The sequence below is a fragment of the Dreissena polymorpha genome, chromosome 11, assembly GCF_020536995.1.
Source record: "Dreissena polymorpha isolate Duluth1 chromosome 11, UMN_Dpol_1.0, whole genome shotgun sequence".
NCBI lineage: Eukaryota > Metazoa > Mollusca > Bivalvia > Myida > Dreissenidae > Dreissena > Dreissena polymorpha.
Genome location: NC_068365.1, coordinates 9,442,018 through 9,463,274, shown reverse-complemented (window position 1 = coordinate 9,463,274; position 21,257 = coordinate 9,442,018). Strand labels below are relative to the sequence as shown.

General features: G+C 32.1%; 1 protein-coding gene across 4 annotated transcripts; it reads right to left on the bottom strand.

The window, feature by feature from the left end:
- Positions 1-4,681: 4,681 nt before the first annotated feature.
- Positions 4,682-11,069, bottom strand: LOC127850784 (uncharacterized). Of its 4 annotated transcripts, XR_008035450.1 has the most exons (6): positions 10,948-11,046; positions 7,732-7,777; positions 6,850-7,209; positions 6,260-6,400; positions 5,531-5,558; positions 4,682-5,200 (listed from the first exon to the last, which is right to left on the bottom strand). XR_008035450.1 is itself a non-coding variant. In XM_052384093.1 (5 exons), exons 1-5 carry the CDS (start codon positions 9,132-9,134, stop codon positions 5,169-5,171), a joined length of 600 nt encoding a protein of 199 aa, XP_052240053.1. In that variant the 5' UTR covers positions 9,135-9,260; the 3' UTR covers positions 4,682-5,168. The 4 variants fall into 4 exon arrangements, 1 of the variants encoding a protein (XP_052240053.1); XR_008035451.1 differs by lacking the exon at positions 7,732-7,777 and having other exon boundaries at positions 10,948-11,069; XR_008035452.1 differs by lacking the exons at positions 7,732-7,777; positions 10,948-11,046 and adding an exon at positions 9,114-9,246.
- Between the last annotated feature and the right edge of the window lie 10,188 nt (positions 11,070-21,257).

Here is a 21,257-nt window from a genome sequence, read left to right as displayed (position 1 = left end):
TCAGCTTTTAACATATTATATACTATTCGAGTGTATTTGTTGTCATTGCTGATTAACAAATTTAACCAATAATTAACAATTATAATATATCTTTGGTTTGCCAAACTAAATCTACCTAAAATGCCATTTACAAAATCGTTTTGTGTGGAACGTTGAACTCTTAAAATTCTTTTACAATATAGAGTATGTACTCTCTCAATATTAACAGCATTATAACACCCAAACTTCACATGAATAACCTAGAATAAGTACAACAGTTTATCAAACAACTCTAATCTATGAAGTATAGACACATCAGTAAAATTCTATAAATAACTGTCTACTTTGAAAATTGCTTTCTGTGCTTTACCAGCTAACGTACTCTGAGTTTCGCTAAAAGACCTACCTTGAGTAAATACAATACCAAGATAGGAGAAAGATTTTACAATTTTAATATTTTCATTATTAAAAACAAACTTCAAATTTCTTGGCAACATTCCAGATTTTCTAAACACTATGACTATTATGTTCAGTTTGCAAAAAAGTGAGGAAAATTTGGAACATTTATTATGGGAATGTCAGATATCTAAAGCAATAATTGACGAAAGTTTACCAGAACAAACATTTCCCTTTATTAACATGACAATCCTTCTATTTGGATATTCAATTACGTCTGCTAGAGTAATAAATAATGTTATTTTGTTTATTAAGTTATACTTATACAAGTGTAAAATGAATACATGCATTCAAAGAATAACAGGAGCAAAGAAATAAATAAAGTACTAATATGATAACTTGAGAAAAATATCAATTAAAAAAATAGTTAAGAATCCTTTGAGAGTGAATGGGAATTGTATAATGTTATTGTTTCATAAACATAGAATTCAAATTTGATGAATGATTAAGATTTTTGTAGTTTTAGAGTAAGTTACAAATATTAATTAAAGCGTACCGTAACTCAAATAAAATTGCATGAAAGGCATATGTGTTATAAAATATAATTAAATGCAACTACTATTGTTTATCTATGCCTTTTTCATCTGTTAATACAATGTGCACATGCTTTGTTATCTTTACACACTAGAAGGTGTAATTCTTTTTCCTTTTTTATGTGTTTCTTGTATGATTTGTTCAACACACAATTAAATGTAATTAAACATTTTACAAGATACTGTACTTACTTTTATAATATGTTTATCGTAACTATATATAGATATTCTATACACTACTATTATATTTAACCTTAGACATGTGTTGGATGCATTGCATGTTATATGTGGATTTTTTCCTGTGTCTGATTACAAAACATTATTGTTATAATTCATATTGAATGTATATTGTCTGCATATTGTCTGCAATCTTGAAACAAAATGTGTTGAAAAACAAACAAACTTTTAGCCCCAAAATAGTTGAACATGTATATAATGCATTGTATGATTAATTTAAAATCTCGAGTGTCATCTAAAATAATGTTTGCATTGTCTTAAATTGTGAGAGTTTATGTCCAATGGTATTGCTGTTGAAATCTGTAAATTCATTATAATATCTTTTTAACGATTAAATGTTCGATGTAATTTAAGTGAATGCATTAAAATGCAGTATGTTCATGATTTAGACATGAACAATTCTTTTTGTTAACATGCAAATGCAATGACTAAATAGTTTATTTTAAATGTTGAGAAATATCCATACCACAAATATCTCTTTGTTACATATTATTGTTTATTGGTGGATGTGTGTTTACCTATTTATCAAAATCGAATCCGCATCTTACACCCCGATCAAACAAAAGTGGTATTCTTTTTTTAACAATAAACATATTACGTAGAGCTGTTTACTTAGTTAAATGACACGCATGCCCACTCGAGAATGCAAGAGTTCACTTAATCACAAATTATTATTTTCTTACGTGTTTCCATTTCCATTTCATGATATTAAGTGTTGCATTTTACACCGCATAATAAAAAATGTAAACGATGTAACGTTCTCGAAGATGAGTTCAATTGTTTACTCGAATGTCCAGTTTGTTATAGTCTTAGAAACCAATATATATATATATATAGATAATATTGGAATCACACATATATGTTACAATTTATCGAACTCTTACAAACTGACAACGCAAAAGCAATTAAAAATCGTGCAACATTTATTTTTAAAGCAGCTCAATTGAGAACTGAATTGTATTATCTTTAGTTGCTCTCCATATATTAATGTTTAATTGTACTCATAGCAATAAACGGTATATATATACACATTCTTAGAAGATTCAATTTTATTTGAATAAGAAACGACTCTACAATATGCATATTATATACATACCTTAAATTAGTACGTAACTGCAAACAGTGTTAAACATAAATATACATGTTCCATGAATTTACGTATTTGCATACAGGAAATATATACACATTATATTAATAATAGTTTAGTTAGATCTATTTCGCTTTCGTTTTAAAACAATATATATAATATCCTACATTTTAGAAGTATACATTTATTGTCCATGCAGGAGTTTATTATGAAAATGTAGTCGTTGTGTTGTGTGCGTGTGTTGTTTGTGGTATGCGTCAACTTGCCTCTTAAGATATTTCATTGACTGTTAATGTTACTTAGTAAGAATGTTTAACTTGACAATAACACAACTATTTATGAATCGATCTTGATAAAACTTGGTCAAATTGTTTATTCTATGCCAGTTCGAATATTGGTTACGTGCGTCCGAAGTATAGGTCACCAGGTCAAAGCTTAGGTAATGCTTGTTGCCATTGGTTACATTTATGATTTGATCTTTATATATCTTGGTCTTCATGTTCATCTTGGCAATAACACGTTTGAATTTCAATCTGAGTGCCGTGCATAAGAAATAGGTTACCTGTTCAAAGCTTAGAAAATCCTTGTTTAAAAAATATCTAGAATGAGCTTAAAGCTTGGTTAAGTGCTTCTTCAAGGTCATCAGGTAAAACCTTGTTTTCACGATAAATGCATAATTTATTACTTAATCTTGATGAAACTTAATCAAAATGTGTATATTGGCAATACGTAGGAGTACTTTTAATCTTTTCCATTTGTGTCCAAAAACCAGGTAACCAGGTCAAATCTTAGAAAATCGTGTTACCACTTTATTGACCACATATTTAACTCAATCTATATGACAGTTAGTCCAAGTGTTTATCTTGCCAATATATTGGCCAAATTCTAATCTGGCGACTTGCGGCTAGAACTTGGTAAACAGGCAAATAACTAGCATTATTTTTACTGTTTTCTACCACTTCACTGTTGAAACACACGACATTATCGATACATTTATAATAAGATATTAATACATACACTTATGAACTGTTTGTTATATGCTTGTATACATTTTTGCATGTGTTATTAATTGTGGAAGTAAATCTTCGAATATATCTGCATGTTTTCATTTCACCATATTGTCCCTTCATGGAAACACTGTCTACATTGATTCAAAACAGCACAACAACAACAAAGTAGCGTACCGGGTACTTAAAGAACTATATAAATACATATATATGTGTGATTAACAATTTTGAAACTTTTAAAAGATCGGAAATTAACAAGAAATGCATCGATACAAGTATGCATTTAAAATGACATTTCGGCTTTTGTATCTCTAAATACAGACCTATTTTGTAAATCACAATATTCACATATTTCGCATATATTTAATCGATTTTACAGCATACTTGATATTTGTTAAACATGAATAAGAATCAAATTAAAAAAAAACACGGTCAAAGTGAGATTTAAACGCATTTCTACAAATAAATCAAACTCTAATGTGAAAAAAGCACCACTAAGCTGGGTGAAAAACATTAAACAATTATTTCAGAATTACATGGCATACTAATTGAAATAATCTGATCGATATTTCCATTGATAGATATGATTGGTCATCGTTGTTGGTAAATGCGGATTACATGTTGCTTGGTCGATTGTGCAATATGTTAGAATATACGGTGATCACATTCCTTGATTGTGGAATCATAAATGAATAGCGTTAAGGCGTGTTATAAAAGGTTGCGACACGACTGTAAGAACCCTTCGGGGGTGTAATAACCTACTCATAAGGAATTGAAGTTCAGTCAGATCCTATCCAAGTTCCAACTTATATTACATCGTCTATTTTTCCAAATGTTGATCAAATTAATGTCACCTTGTTTTAAAATTTATAAGCAGGGCGCATTAATTTCAATATGGGGATATGCTTTGTAAGGACTAGAGCTTCCAATTATAAAATATGTTGTTACCACTTTATAATAGAGGTGTTGTCAGGGTCGTTTAAGCAAACCATGTCTGAACGATACACTTCCCAAGCTGGTATGGAACTAAATAGTGAAATAAGAACGTTAACGATACTTTGAGCAAAGCAACAGCTTGATCGTGATTTGTAAAAAGGAGACAACTCAATATCAATACAGAAAGGAGTCACGAGCAAAAATTAAAATTTAAAACTAAGAATGTGTTAAACGCAATACCTTACAATACTCATTTTATATCATATAAGTGCGTTCTTTTATTACTAGTATTTATACCATTTTAATCCGCGTTTCGATGTGGATATCTATGTTGCATAAAGAACATTACAACTTGAAATTCTTTTTGATCACATAGTTCATTTACAGGTTTGTAATGCATAAGTTATTTATATAAATATGGGGTACAAATTAAACTCAAGACCCAATATCAGGAAAGTATTTTTGTATAATCATCTGGTAAAATTTTATTTTAAACCATGTCTTATAATGAGACATTGACCAAGCATAGCATATTCGTTATATCTTCAGAACAGCAGTAACGCCTTGTACTAAAAAATAAGGGGTCTAAATATAAAATCTGAGCTCGAAATTTACATGAATTACAGTTTGAAAAAGGATAACTGAACTAGATAGAGATTGTCTGCTAAAACACAGGTGCAATCCAGAAAGATGAAACAAAATTATTTCGCCATCTGTAACTTTTATCACTTCGTGAAATATGTCTTAGTTAACTTCGATAGATAATTGTATTTCGGCATAACTGCTAGGTAAACGAGTATCGATGACTCTGACTACGCAACGGGTTATATGCTGAAGTAGCAATAGCATCGTACGCAGACGGAGTGTGATGGGGTGTCTGCCCTTTGTACTTCCGTACAATATCATTTATTTCCATATCTTCGACAGGTTTCATTAGTTCACGTTCAGATTCAGTGTTCGTATAACTGGAAACAAACATCATATTATTAGTTATTATTCAATTGTAAATATATGTGTATACACAGACATGAAGGAAGAGCACATGTATATATTTGCCAGAACTGTCACAAAATAACAGAAACAGTTACCAGTATTTTTTTAAATAAATTTATCTTAAAAAATGGGGCAATATCCTCAAAACCAAATTATTTAGTGAGCCTTCTGCTGCAGATTAAGATTTAATTCAATTATTTTTTGAAAAATAAAATTAATTCCAATTTATATATTGTGTCAACAAAATTGACAAATCGACATAATCTGAATAATCTGAACAATAGATTAAACAATTAACGTACACTGTCTTTTTCTTGTCAGAATTGCCTCCTTTTTCACGCCAACCAGGTTAAAAAAAATAGAATTGAAAATTATACAACAAAATTTATGTATACTTTAAACATGATTTAGTGTCTGTGATACATAATCTTATACTTATTACCAAAATGAGCTCGAAACGCGAAACTACGACAGAGGCAAGAGTGACACCAATATGTTCCTGGTATTGTGCTTTTCGTAGAATCCTTTCGGTAAATATGTTAATGACGCAATAGTCTTATAACAAATGTTAATTTTACATCTCATAGCGTGTACAAGCGTAACTTATTAATAATTAAATAAATTAAAATATCAATTCAAATCTCAAACTACATCTTAAATGGTAGCAAAACACCTGTTTTGTGCCTTTTGCAAACTGTGTGGTCTACTGGGATGATACTTGAAATGGGTTTAGTTCGTTTTGATATATTGATTTTTGTTATCTCAGTTATATACAGACATTGACACGGGCCATGTAAATGCGTTGGCTGTTACACATCTTGCAATACATTGCGATTTCATAGTATCGTACTTTTTAACGTATTGTACTTAATCAGGAAAAAGAACGAACCCACATGCATCTCTATTCAGTTTTATTCCGTCATACCTTGCTTCGTGTATCCAAGTTTTCACTTTATGAAATGCATTTGTGATTGTTATTGTGGGTGTGTAGACGTAAACTACGTGACATTATGGATCATGACATGACTTACATTTCCGACATTCACATAGCAGTTTTCTCTTTTTACAACAGGTCACTTTGCACGTTATGCAAAGAATACAGACGAATCCAAGACACAACAAAACTGTCTGGACTCCATCAAGCACAACTCCGATGAAGTTGAGAGTATTTTCTGTAAACCAAATTTAATTATTGCAAAGAATAAATATAGTGTATGTTACAATCCTATCGTCAATGGTTAATACAAAATGCAGTGAAATAAAAAAAAGGGGTCATGATATCAAGAAATTAAATGTAAATTTACAGATAATATAATCAATTGCGACCGTTTCATCGTGTTGAATTTTTTTTAATAAGCTAGGTTTATATCAAGAGCACCGACAAAAAGTGTTGATTTTCTTCCGTTGAGAATGTGTATACATGCACAGTATTTACAAACAATCATACATGTGTTTACAATTACAATACAAATAACAAAAACAATACATAATAATTAACTCGCAACATTGGCTTACATATCTGATTTTAAACATGAACATTTTTTTAACTATTTGATTCCGATTTTTCAACAAATTAACCAATTTCCACTGCCAGGAAAATGTGATTAGATCTCAACAATACCTGTGATGACTTTTCCCGTCGAACAAAAAGTTTGAAGATCGTTGCCACTAATATCAACGGCAGCAGAATTCGTATGATTGTACGTCTCATAGCATGTATACGTCCCAAACGTATCCTCACCTACGCCAATTATGAAAAGTATTCCACCGACGTCAGATTTCGCTATTGCGTAACTTCGAGCCAGGATTTTATCACTTAAATAACAGCTATTGATATTTGTGCTGCATGCTGCAATGGTTTGTGTTCTGTTGAATTTTTTATTAGTAAATTTAAAAGATATATCGCTGTTCAATGAACACTCAATCGGAAGCTGTATGTCCCCCTTCTTCTTGTTCAATTGGAGAGAACTGTGTACTTCCTCTGCAAGAAAATGTAATAGAGTTTAATTAATTATGGTTTCAAAATACAATATTGAAATAGAAATATAATGTATCTAATTAATAATTGCTTGAAAATACTGTATTGCTGCTAAGCGATGCATATCTTAAATAAGTCAGTTTATATTATTGGTTTGTTTAAACAAACTTGCTTATACATGTTTATACAAACCATTGATAGGTACCTTATTCGACATTTATTTCGATTTAAAAAAACAGGTTTAATAGTAACAGCCAAACTTTCAAACACGTTTACAGTATTTATATCAAAAAGCGATCGACTATTTACATCCCTCAGAAACAAATGTCTTGACCAAAAGTTACTGCGAATATCAAACTTTCTTATGAACGAAATATAGTGTTATTTTATGAAAATATATTACAACATCTATTACTTTATTTTTATCATAATCTCTCTTGGAATAGGTATGTTTTTCTCGGCAATTAGCTAGAGGAAAACGAAGCATTTTTATTTTTTTCATTTTATAGCGTGATAAAGTTATACCTGCAAGCCATAGAAAAATGAACACCCAGATCTGGAAAAACATATCCTGAAACATCATTCGTGAGTGTCCATTAAATGTATAAACACCAATGGTCGAATATGTCGACCATAAACTGCAAAACAGGAAATCGATATCACCTCGAAAATGCAAAACAACGAATTTTCTTGAAAATGGAATGACATGTGAAATATTGTGTAAGTTTTACATTTGCATACACAGAGGAAGAATCTATTTGTTTTAATCTTTTCATTTCGCAAACGTGCTTGTCTCTAAATGCCATTCAAAATTAAATTGACGTTGAAAGAAAGTGTTCAGGTCATAAACATACAACCTTGTAATGCGGATAAACCTATTTTAAATATTGATATCGTACGAACGGCAATTCATGACGAAACATAAATAAAGCACATAACGAAAGTAGTCCGATTAGTGTTTAAAGTCAATAAATTATATTTATGAGAGCGTTTTTTTTATATAGATTATCGTCAAATGATATCGGTAATGCTTTTCGTCAATAATAAAAAAACATTCGTGTATAATTAACATAGCGATTACAATACCCTGTCAACTAAAAATGCCTTAGCGAGTCAGTGATTGCGAATACGCTAATTGTTTCAATTGTTTATTTAACTTTCATTCTCATAATACTTATTAAACAAACTATGAAAATTACAGTTGTATTACGAAATACATTTTATAAAATGTTTCAAAAAACGACAATCTATGAATCTATCCCTTTAAAAACAAGTTTTACTTTCTGTGGTATAAATCAATACTTCCTTATATAACGCTGACAAATGACCGTATTAATTCGGTGTTTATTTCAAACTTGAATCGATTCATTTTGTTTTCTACTTCGATTTATATATCAAATTGGGAAAATCTACCGGCATATACTTTATATTGCTCTGTATATGATTCAAACGTGATTAATATATTTCAATGCGGATTGTACCTAATATAATTTATTTATTTTTGTTGATTATCGATTTATTGTTTTAAATATCTAAAAAGCTCACACACGTAGCACACTGAATTTATGGATCTGTTTAACGGTTTCAATATTTGATGAACAATATATTAAAATATAAACAATTATGTAAAGACCAATGCAATCAGACTTTATTTATAGTTGTAGTTGCCTATATTTAGTTTCTTAAGAGTAATACTTACTGATAACGCAAACATAAATAACGTCTGGATGGCACCTAATTGATTGTTATCATACTGTCAAGGTAGAATTAGAAATATTGAACGTAACTTAATATATATCTCCATACGTATATATAACATAACTACCGTAGATTTTTAACGTATCATGTTATTGTTGTTCAGGGTGTTGTTGTTGTTCTTTTTTAATAAAAGAAATTTATTTACTTACTTGATAAAACTTGTAGCACATAAGTTTACTGAACTAATAACTTTCTTTAAGAAGTGAGGCTCATCATAATCATATCATTTAACCGCACTAATTGGTCTTACAGTCCAATTTTACGGTGTAAAGTATCGACTATATATGATATCTAATGTTCAGGGTCATGTTTTGAAACGATTACCTTATCTTAAGTTACTGTGTTAAAGGGACATTTTCACAGATTGTGGCATGTATTGTAGTTTGTCATTTTATGCTTAATATTGATAAATGTAAACATTGGATCTAAAAAGCTCTAATGAAAACAAACAAGAATAACATTAAAGAAAGAACAAAAGTAACCCTCAATTTGGCTCAAACCACTGATCCCTGACGTAAAAGCATAACGCTTAGACCACTCGGCTATCCGTGCTCATACAATGAGTGATGTACTTTATACTTTATATGAGCAATCCTCGAATTTATTCAAAATATAACGACAAAACATAACTCTCCAAATTATTAAATCGTTTTGCGTTGCAATGCTTTATATTTTTCAGGTTTTATATCGACAAAAATGCATTTAATGGATACTTTAGAGCATGGTGAATTCTCAATATTACTGTTTCCTCACAAATAACATAACTACAACGAAAATGTGCGTACCTGAAAAAAGGTCAATTTACCAAAACGTGAAAATGTATCTTTAAATGCGATCGTTAGAGTTATTTCAATTTGCGATCTCGTTCGGCAATAATCACTGGCATATTGACAGAATGTGCTGTTAAATTGGTTTCTTTTGCACATTTAACACTGTATATTTATTTTTAAACTTGCAAAGTCAGTAGTTAAAATATTGATTTAGGAAATTTCTTTTTTTATAAAATGCCAATTGTATTTATTTATATGAGATGACTAAAATACCAGGAAAAGTACAAAAAATAAGGATTTTACTATATTATTTATTGCGTATTGGTATTGCTACTGTACTTATTGTTTTTAATTGACAATCTAAATTAACGTTTATGAAAATGAAACTTAAAATTGATAAAATCATTTATGTATAGGCCGTAAATATTCTTCTTTAGATACTTTACTTTCAGTTTGAGCTGTATAGCTTATAATGTCTTGTGACATGCCAACCGGTTCAAACAAAACTACACTTTATACATAAATACACTATTGCATTTTATCAAACGTGCGAGTTTGTTATCAATACATGAGTGTGCACAACTGTTCAGTCTTGAAAGCTTGTTGTAATGATATGTTATCTTCTGTAATGGTTAAATCGATCGATCGTATATTGCTATTGATCACGGTTTTATGTGAGTAGTGTCAAACAACTGTTTTAGATGGGTTGATACCGTAAGGGTGTATGTAAATAAACATAATGTTCTTCATTTGGACTTCAGAAACACTTTAATACAGAGTCAATTTGATCGTGTTAACAGATACTCACTGTATTTGTATGAACTGTTTAGTACATAACAGATGGCATGAACTGTTAAGAACCAGCACTGTTATAACGACCTAAATACGAGTTGCATTATGGTTGACACTAATTGTTTTTAATTTTAGAATAAATGTTAATCAATTTAAATGTGCAACTTTTCCTTTGCTTATTGCTTTCCATATTGAATTCATATACCATTAGAGCACATCAAACTATAGATCTTCATTGTGTATCTTTAAGTATGGTTTAAATACACTTGTTTCATGGCGGTGATATTTATCAAATTGTGTCTCTATAAGCAGGAAACGTCTAATATTCTATTGCCAAAATCACATTAAATACTGTAAAAAAATGATAACAGACAGTAAGTAAAAATGAGACATTAATCTATGGCGAATACTTAATCCTTACTTGTTTAGATAATCCTTAGTCAAAAGTTGCGTAATTTTGGAAGTTAACTCCAACGCTATCTGTGTTTGTGAATAGAATGCAAATGCGTCAATATTTGACAATATTTAAAGATATAATGCAGGCATTCCAAGTATCGCTCTCGTTATAAAGTTTGATAAGCGGCTCTTTAATGCGAATTACTACATAAAGCGTTTAACTATACGTTCTTGCATATCGTACAAACCATGTAGGTCTCCTGAAGATTCGATAAATCAATGTATTTTGTATTATTGTAGATTCAAAGACCAAAAACACTTGCAATAATCCTACAATGATGTAAGACATATACATGTATTTCATAGGCGTGTTGTGACAAATACTCATGCTCAACCCATGCTTCGATGCCACTTCCGGCCTTTGCGTATTGTCGTGTTTTTATGAAAAATACTAAGTTTTAACTTTTCAAATTGTACATAAAATTAATCACCAGTGAAACAAAAACATAAACGTTCAATTTATAAATGTAGTGCCTACAAGCTTGAAAGTAATTTTTATTTTTAAACTTTTTGTGCATACTAAATGGGGCATATCAACGTTGTATACATTATGTATTTATTTATTTAGGTATTTATTTATTTATAAAATATGATTGTCTTTTTAAAATTATCAATCATTTTATTGATTTGAACATAAATTTTGTAGTTATAAACGCTCATTTACGGTCACAGGAACCTCGTGAAACGCAAAACATCTGCGATAGAGAAGATGTACACTGTTTTTAAAACAAGAGCGCCTCGTGACTAATGGAAAAATCTGTACTTGTCCAATTCTGATTCACAAAATTCCTTAAAACGATAAGCATTGCCTCATGTACATTTCATTCGTAAACAGTTTGAGTTTTATTCGATAACATTATGACGAGAATAAATACCTGCTCTAGAAGAGGTTATGTGCATTGTTGTAAAACGTGTATATATTAAAGAAAAAAACTGGAGCGTGTATTACACGGTAATTTATTTTCTTATATCTAGTGCATATTTGATATACTTTGCAACATTTTGAGAACATATACGTTAACAGATCACATTAGAGAATTGAATTTGTATAAAGAAGGTCTGAAGTTAAATCTTTTATCGAGAAATCTCCGCCTTATAGTAATGCACCATGGCCAAATGCACATTAAATAGTACATGCCTTTCGTTTCTTGGTATATATACTTAAACCATAACGGCCCGAATGAATTCTCAATGAGTATTAACAAATCCTAAAGTTTGCAACACATTTCCTCAGGTTAACAGGCAATATGCCAATCAGGCTGTCATAGGCAACGTAAGTTGTATAATGAGCGTTATTTTATGGGAAGTAACTATATTATATTATTAAACTCACCTGTATTAAAAACCGGACCCAACTGTATAATTGTGTGTATCGTTTTTTAAAGTATCGATAAAAATAAGTTTTACTCCGTTGTATGCTGGTGATTCCTCGGGCCAAATATAAACAACACACAAATTAATATCTTTGTTCAAGTTTAAGAAATATTTACAGAGTTTTAAACAAATTTTGGAACCGTATTTTTGACCTTATATTTCTACACCAATTTTTATTTTATTTTTTCATGTCCATGTGGGGGCGCAAATAGTTGAAACTGTCATATACGACGGACTGATATCACTGGTATCTGTAGCCCATGTTTCGTACAAGAAAATAATATCATGACTTGATACAAGTTATGACAAATCGGGATCGTCAATTTTCTGCGCAGAAGGCCAATAAACATTCCAGCTAAGGATCCACACACGAGCCCCTGGAAGCCCAAGTCCTTTATCGAACGGCCGTCGATATTAAGCGTGTCGTATGATATCCAGACATTTATCCATTGCTGTTTTGCCGCTTCCATATATGGGACAAGCTTTCTCATTTGTCTGCTTTTACTTTATGGTGATGGTCATAAAAAAACGAGTCTCCTTTAACGTTTTCGCCTGCTCTCCGACGTACTCTCTGTCCTTAAAATAACGGAACTTCGCTTCTATGCTCCTCGAGTTTCCATTCCGGCTGGTAACCATTCTTCGTACTAATTTATCTACGTTATTATATGAAATCTTCATTTTCTTAACAAGAAACTGTTTTTGTTTTGATTCTATTTCGAAATGTGTTTCCTTTTCAGATTCTTCAATATCGGAAACAACTTAATTCTTTCTCACTGACTGATCTTGTAGACAAACTACCTCATATTTTAATGATTTCGTCTCCGCTTCAAAGGTGGACATAGCATAATACATTTTATCTTTTGTCTACCTCTACTTATTTCCACCTTTCATCTGTTTAAGTACTACGATCCTCAGCAATAGTCTACAGACTCTTAAGATCCTATTCATATGTATTTAATTTAACTTTAAGCTCGTCTAGAGTCTCTAATTTTTTGCTCTATTGTATCACGCCTACCTACAATCTTCTGCAACATAATAACATATCTTGGCTGGTTAGATTCTTCATGGCCGAGCGTCTTCCAGAAGCCCGAGCCTTTCTCCATTCAAAAACACAATCATGCGCACTTGTATCCGGAAAAAAATAAAAAGTTCGCTTTACTCAAGAGTGTACGTTTCCCTATCTTTCGTTGATCTTATCTTTACGTGTATGTTTGCCACCATACATAACGAAAAACCTAATTTATTCCTTGATAGTTATCACAAACACAACATATATTATGCTTTTATTTTCAAAATATTCCAAGAGCGTCCTAACACACAACCTAACCTGCCGCTATTTACGACTGAATATCCCACTATTTAGCAATTTATTGTTATGTAGATGAAACATGTTTACGATCTTTTTAACTATTGTCCGTTTGAAACTTGTCTGTAGATACAACGTCAACTTCATAGTTTGATATATTATATATATAAATTATAGAACCTATTTATTTGTAAACTTTAAAAGCCATCCTTATTCGTTTAAATAGATTTCCGATACTTAATATACAAGTACACTAAAGTAATGGATATAGTATTCGATTTACGCGTCGCGTTTTTGCTTTCAGGTTTTCATTTTCTGTCTTCATATGCCCAATCGATTTATAATTTTAACGCGCATTGCGGTTAACCTAGTGATTTATCCTGAAATAAGTGTAAGTTTCGGACTGCCATCAAACCGTTATAAACCCCTAATGTTATGCGTTTACAGTATTAAGGCGGTGATCCCAATATAACATTAAAAAGACCATGTTAAATTTAATAAGAATATATAGTATGATACATAATAATAATATTAACATCAACAATATTAACACTATGGAAATAATAACAATTAACACATGTTCATAACACAAACAATTATCACCAGAATCATCATAAATAAAGTGATAATTATTCAAAAATTTCATTGGAAACATCGACGAACAGAACGGAAATAAATTGCACACGCATTAATACATATTACATTGCAAAACACATTATTACACATTATATTTATGCATAAACATGAAATTGAATAGCCATCTTCAACACAAACTTATTTACATTGGACATTTGAATAATCGATGGAAGACATAACACTTAAATATGCAAACACATTCATTCATTTTAAAAATTGATACTTAACATGAATTTCAACTGCCAAATTCAAAAAATTTGTTAGCAATTGCATTTTAATTGTTTAAAACAGCAAGTTAAACGTTAAAATAAAAAAAAACACATTTATTTATGTAAAATAGCAAAACACATGATAACGCACTAAATTGACACATATTAAACATGAAGTTAAATCGAGATTAAAACACTCATTCTTCACTATCATTATAAAGCATCATTAAAAGAAAGCAGTAGCACAAAGAGCAGTTCTCTTCTTGATGATGTAGTTTTATTGTTTGAAAAAGAAGTTCAGCGTTTATTATAATGTAATATGTTGGTGTAGAAAGAACATTTATAAATAATTTGTATTGCTTCAAAATAGCGTTATAATTCATTAGCAATGTTATTTCAGTCGCATTTAATAGCACCTGTGTGGTTCTAATGGCATATACCAATCCTTGGCATGTTCGCACTTTTTTGGCGTTAAATCGGATCAAGATATTGTGCAAAGATATAAATTTTGCCAATGAGTAAATCAATAAAACTTTTAAATGAACAAGCAAAAGAAGTCCAGGGAAGCCTTAGAATTGTTATGTAAAACAACAGTCAACAACGAATCAAATGAGAAATAGTACAAACCTCAATAGAGCTTCCTAAATCGAAAGTAGACAAAATTAGAGACTTGTGCAGAAAAGCTTTTTATTCAAGAAAGAATGCGCTATTTAAAGTACTTAAAGCTAACAGCTAAATTTTAATCCAAATTCGCAAGAGGATGTAATTGCAGATTTAACAGTTTGTCCGTCATTGACATGATAATGAATAGTTTTGTTTATATTTGAGTTGCAAATCTATGAGGTAAAAGTTTATGTATACGTATACATTTAAATTGGTTAAAACATCTGAAGCTTTTCCAAGGCGATAATCCAAGCTTAGATAAATTCATGTTTAATATTGAATGCCTTTTTTGTATTTTATAGGCATTCTGTCATTTACATTAGATACAAATACAATCGGATTTTAACAAGATTTACCAATGACAATGCTTCCGCTGTTGCATTATATGTTCATTTAATAATGTGAGTCTACTATTGACTAGTGCTCAAACGGGTACCCGAAAAAACCCGAATCCGCGGGTAAAAAAAAAATACCCGCGGATCCGGTTCAAAGTTTTTGCGAACGATGCCGATTCAGGTTTCAAGCTACGACGTACAAGATTACATGCTGAACGTTTAGTCAAATTATCTCCTTTAAACAAGTGAAGTAAAATCACATCCTTTATAATTTTAAGCAGTGTTGTTATAACAAAATGTCATAAATCAATAGAAGTGACGCACCAAAAGCAGTAACGTCGAGTTTAATAAGTTTTATCCTGCCTCTGTTGCAATCATTGACCTAATAACGCAGGGTCGGATAAACTTGTTGATCTCTGGCAGTACCTCGTCACCGCGATCTAACCGTGAGTACAAATTCCTAAGCGCCGATTAATATGTTCTAATATTTGACATTTGAAATTTATTGTGACGCATCATCAATGTCATCATTATATTATATATCATCCTTTTTTTCTTCTTTACAATATACAAAGTAGCCCATACACCAAGCACGTTCTTAGACAGTTCGACCACGTTCTGAAGAAAATGCAGAACGGGATGTGAACTTGCTTGAACGTGTAGTTTTGGTTAGAAAAAAATCTCAATATGATTGAATGACGTTCACACACAGTTCGCGCTACGTGCAGCTCGTTCCTATTCCGTCCTATCCCGTCTTTATCCAGTTCAAATCGTTTCAATTTTTCCATAGTCCCCGTTGGTATACCGTTTCCAGTCAGACCGAGCCCGTCCTCAGTCAGTTCGATCACGTTCGTACGCAGTTCTTCTTTATTCGTTGTGCAGTGGTAACTCGTTCAAAGGCAGTTCTCACTCCGTCCTACTACGTTCTTAGTACGTTTTGGACGTAGTATACGAACACGAATATTTATTTTGCAGTCAAAGGCCACCAGCCCATAATACAGACAGTGTAATTGCATTATTATATCAAATAAACTGAGTAGTTAAATAATACAAAGTCATATGATGCAACACACACATGTACTTTTGTAGAACAAATACTGCTATACATTAAAATTTCAAAATTTTTAAATATCTAAATGCAAGTATAAACATATTTACAAGGTAAGCGACAGCGTATGATTCATTAAACATGGTTTACCTGATAATTAAATACCTATGACAAGTTAGCATGCACAATAGTAACATACGTATAAAGTAATCTAAGAATCATAATTCAATATCAAAGATAAATAAACAATTTAATACAAGCATGTAGTATTAAAATGAAAGCTAGTTTGCATGATAATTACGTAATTATTACATATTAGCAGGCACATAAATATGTATGTGTATATTTTACGGCAGTCTAAATACATGGGATTAACATTTTAAAGGAAAAAGGAAAAAAATGGACATCTAATGCAAACGTTATAAATGCTGTGTGCTAATGAAATGTCTTCGTACTTTATTACATTCAGGCAAAAATTTGGCTATCAAAAATATGTGCTTGTCATTTTCATCGGCCATTAGCATATTGAACAAACGAACAGTTTCTATTTGATTCAGCCACTGCGGAATAAACAAATCGTGTATAAGTGTGTTATACAATGGGCGCTGCATAAACATATGGTACTCATCTTCTACAATATAGACATTTCGCATAAGACAAAATTTAAAATATCTATGATTATGCTGTATGTTCAAGTGTCGGCATTTCTCAATCATGAGCTCGTGTCCGGAACATCGGAAATTTGAAAGACATCTTTTTAATGCATAAGGCAACTCAATTGACAGATATCGTTCAACATTAAGTAATGTTTTGTATTCCCGATAATATTTCGCCTTAGGAGAACTATCCATTTGAGCTTGGAGTTTTTGCAGAGCACAATCTTTAAGCCTGTTTTTGAATAAGAACATAAACATTTTAGCATTTCCGACTTCGTTTGCTCACCAAATATAGCCAAAGCCATTCTCGAAAAGTACTCTTTTCACATGTGTAGCCCAATTGGTTTTGCTTGATGAATCGAGGTTTCGAAGAAGCATGTACATTTGTCTCGGGTATCTGTTTTTTGGCATCTGAAGAATCCTGACCCAGTATGCTATGAGTTTACCCGTGTATGTCACATACAAAGGCAGCCGTCCACATTCAGACAAAGCAAAGAAATTAGACACATGTTTGTTTAAACCACAAAGCCGTTTACAGAAGTTGATGTGCAAACGTTCAATACATTCTGCGAACTGGAAGCCCCATATTTCGGCAGAGTAGCACATAATCGGCGTGATCAAAGCGTTAAAAAGTTTGAACGCTTGTTTTGGGCTAAAATATCCAAAATGTTTCTGACACCTATAAATGCTTCCTAAAGCTTTCATGGCTTGTTTTGCTAGCGTCTCCTTCGTCATTGTCCATGATAACTTCGGTGTAAAGTACGCACCTAAATACTTATAAAAAGACACGACTTCTACATTTGCTCCTTTGTATGCCCAGTGTTCATATCGGCGTAGAGGACCACCATTTCTAAAAACCATGATCTTGGACTTGTCCAGATTCACTTTCATTTTACATTTATCACAGAAAACTTCGATATTGTTGATAAGTCGCTGCAATTGCACAGCTGTATCTACTAGTCCCGAATCATCATCAGCGTACATTAATACAAATAATCTATCGATTTCAGGAAAGACATATTCCATCGCCTTCTTTTGATCTAAAAAAGTTAACCAGATCATTCATGAACATGGCAAAAATAATCGGCGACGACAAACAGCCTTGTTTTGTACCTATTTTACAGTCAAAGAAGTCTGTCAAGCCATTTTTAACTTTTACACATGCTTTCATTTGACTATACATAGATTTTAACATATTTAATAAACGACCATTAACACCATTTCTCGATAGACATTGCCAAATCTTCATATGATTACAATTGTCAAAAGCCTTAAGGTAGTCCACATAGAATACGTAGAAACGGCCTCCTTGTTTTGTAATATACTTTTGAATGATAGCGTGTAAATTGAATATGTTATGAGCAGTTGAGTATCCCGACCTAAACCCAGCCTGTGATTCATCAGGGACCATGTTGTCGTCACACCATGACATAAGTAATTTTGTTAAAATATTGACAAACACTTGCTTATACTATTCGATAGCGAAATTGCCCTATTATTGTGTGGCTCTAAGGTTGATCCTTTTTTGTGAAGGGGAGTAATGATACTGCTACTCCAGTTTTCTGGAGATACACCCGTTTCAAATATATGATTGAAAGTTCTTGTCAAAAATGGCACAATTCGTTCACCAGTGACCTTAAACATTTCTATACAGAGACCATCGTAACCTGCTGCAGTATTGCTTTTAGATCTTTTAAGCTCATGCAGATCTCTTCATCCGTTATATCTAGGTTTAAATAGTCGACATTTATCTCTCTTGCTAGTTCAGGAAGTGCGTCGATATGGTTACCATCATCTATTTCCGCATTGTCAAATAATTTACGGAAATAATCATACCAACTATCACCAGAAATCAAATCACTCGAATCGTTTCTACTCATATTAGCCTTTTAAATTGATCCCAGAATTTCGTTGGATTGGAGCTATTGTTACATAACTGTTTACGCTTCGATCGCTGTAACTCTGACTTGTTTGTGTTACACGTTTGATTAAACTTATTTCTGTTTAATTTATATTGTTCGAAGTCACCACTTGTGTTTGTCGTACGGAACTTCCTTAAAGCAGCTACGATCTGCACGGCGATTATAAAACCGACTACGTGCCTGCCAGTTCTCATTTATGTTTCACGCTTTGTGCCGACCGGACGTCCATTTGTAATGCCTCCAAGAAAAAATTTCACCAAATTGGCAGTGCGGCTAAAATTCTGTGTCGTCTCCGTTTTCTTTCTCGTCCCAACAAATGATTATATTGCTGCTCTGCTTCTAACATAAATTGCACGAAGCCAACATTTAAAAAATTAACAGCTCCAAGATTGTCAATGTTTCAACTTAATTTCACAAATGATGAATTTTGAGACAACGACCTCTATTTATATGCACATTGTCTGAACGTATTGTATTTACGGTTTGAACGTTGTTACAACTGTATTGAACGAGTACAACTTACTTGGAACCTACTGCGAACTCCTTAAAACGAGTACAACGTATTAAGAACTTACTGAGAGCTTACAGAACGTGTTGCAAATGTTGTAAGAACTTATCTTTTAGTTTCTATTTATTTACACGAAACAAGATCGTACTTGAGACGTAGTGCGGACGGGGTCGGTCTGTCTGAGAACGGATTGGACGGACTAGAAACGGACTCGATCGGTGTGGCATCGTACAGGTAATTTCGGTCAGATCGCACTACGTTCTGGCACGTTCTTAATCCGACCTTAGTACGACCTATCCGTTCTTAGTACGTCCATTCCGTTTCCAGTACGTTGTTACTACGATTAATTGTAGAACGGGATGATCGGAAGAAAATTTTGAGAAGGCTCAAAGTTCTGAAACAGCTCTCACGTTCAACCCCGTTCCAGGCCGTCCACAAAGTTCGAAGACAGTTCGTAACACGTTGCTACTACGATCACTCCGTTCTCACACAGTTCGAGCCCGTTTAGTCAAATTGTTCAGAACGTACTTGGAACGGAGTCGGTGTATCGGGGGTATATCAACCAACTTTCCGTGTTTATTATTTGTATTTACTTGATTACGCAATTTATGACGTATCTAGTGTGACGTCATTTCTCAGGAAACATACTATCTAGTTTCTCTCAGGAGTTTAGGGACAACAATTGTGACGTGGTAGTTTAAACAGTATTTTTTTTAAATATTTTCAAAGCATCGAATGAAGGATAAACCTATTTCGCATTGTGTGGTTGTCATTCAAAATTGTTAACTTCGATAGGAATAGAATAATTCGCTACGACAGGATACCGATTTCGTACATCGGGTTTTGGGTCAGAGTGGTTAGCATTCGATATAAACGCTATCAAAAATAGTTTGGTTTAAAATACATTTCGAAAATAGGGATGGACAAACAAAAAATGGATTTCGACAAAAGGATGGAAAACAGCTTTTTGCTTCTCTTCCAAAATAAAACAAGCTTCATTTTTTCTTCACATGTTGTTTTTCCTATACATGCACTTTTGATCGGTATTCCAAGTTATACAAACATTTGCTGATTAAGTTCAACTGCGTTGTGTAAACCTAATAGATAGTTATATGCAGTTCAGTACTTCATTCATAAAGTACAGTCGATTGGTGTATAACGGATAGCTAAGGACTTCGAGTCTCATTTTAACGTTAATACAATGCATTCAGTAATTAAACCATTAAACCTAGAAAGACACATGTTTTTCCTATTGAAACATGCCAACGGTTTTAAATTTCCGAAAAATTATATTTGTTTACAGCGCGAATTTCATGGTACACTGATTACACAATACCAAATCGCTTAGGTCTTTATCGGATTACATGTGTATCGTGTTATTTCTTGAAATTCGACACATCATTTGTAGCAAATAATTGCAATATGTGTACGTTTCCAGAAATTAAATTCATTTCTGCGTTTAATAAGACCAAGTTCATGGAAATCGCTGCACAATTGATGAAGTACTGGCTGTTCAAAGCGATGCACCCTATATTCGGGTCATTTTGAGTTGAATACTTTGTTATAATTACATATAGATTTGATAGTGAAAAATATGTTTTCAGAGAAATCGATTTTT

Excerpts from the sequence above, each read along its gene's own strand:
- LOC127850784 (XM_052384093.1), bottom strand. The coding sequence starts at position 9,134 with ATGTGCTACAAGTTTTATCAA. Across the intron at positions 7,778-9,113 it reads TGTGCTACAAGTTTTATCAA|GATATGTTTTTCCAGATCTG; the intron begins GTAAGTAAATAA and ends ATGATGTTTCAG. Across the intron at positions 5,201-6,259 it reads GCTATGTGAATGTCGGAAAT|TTATACGAACACTGAATCTG; the intron begins GTAAGTCATGTC and ends GTTTGTTTCCAG.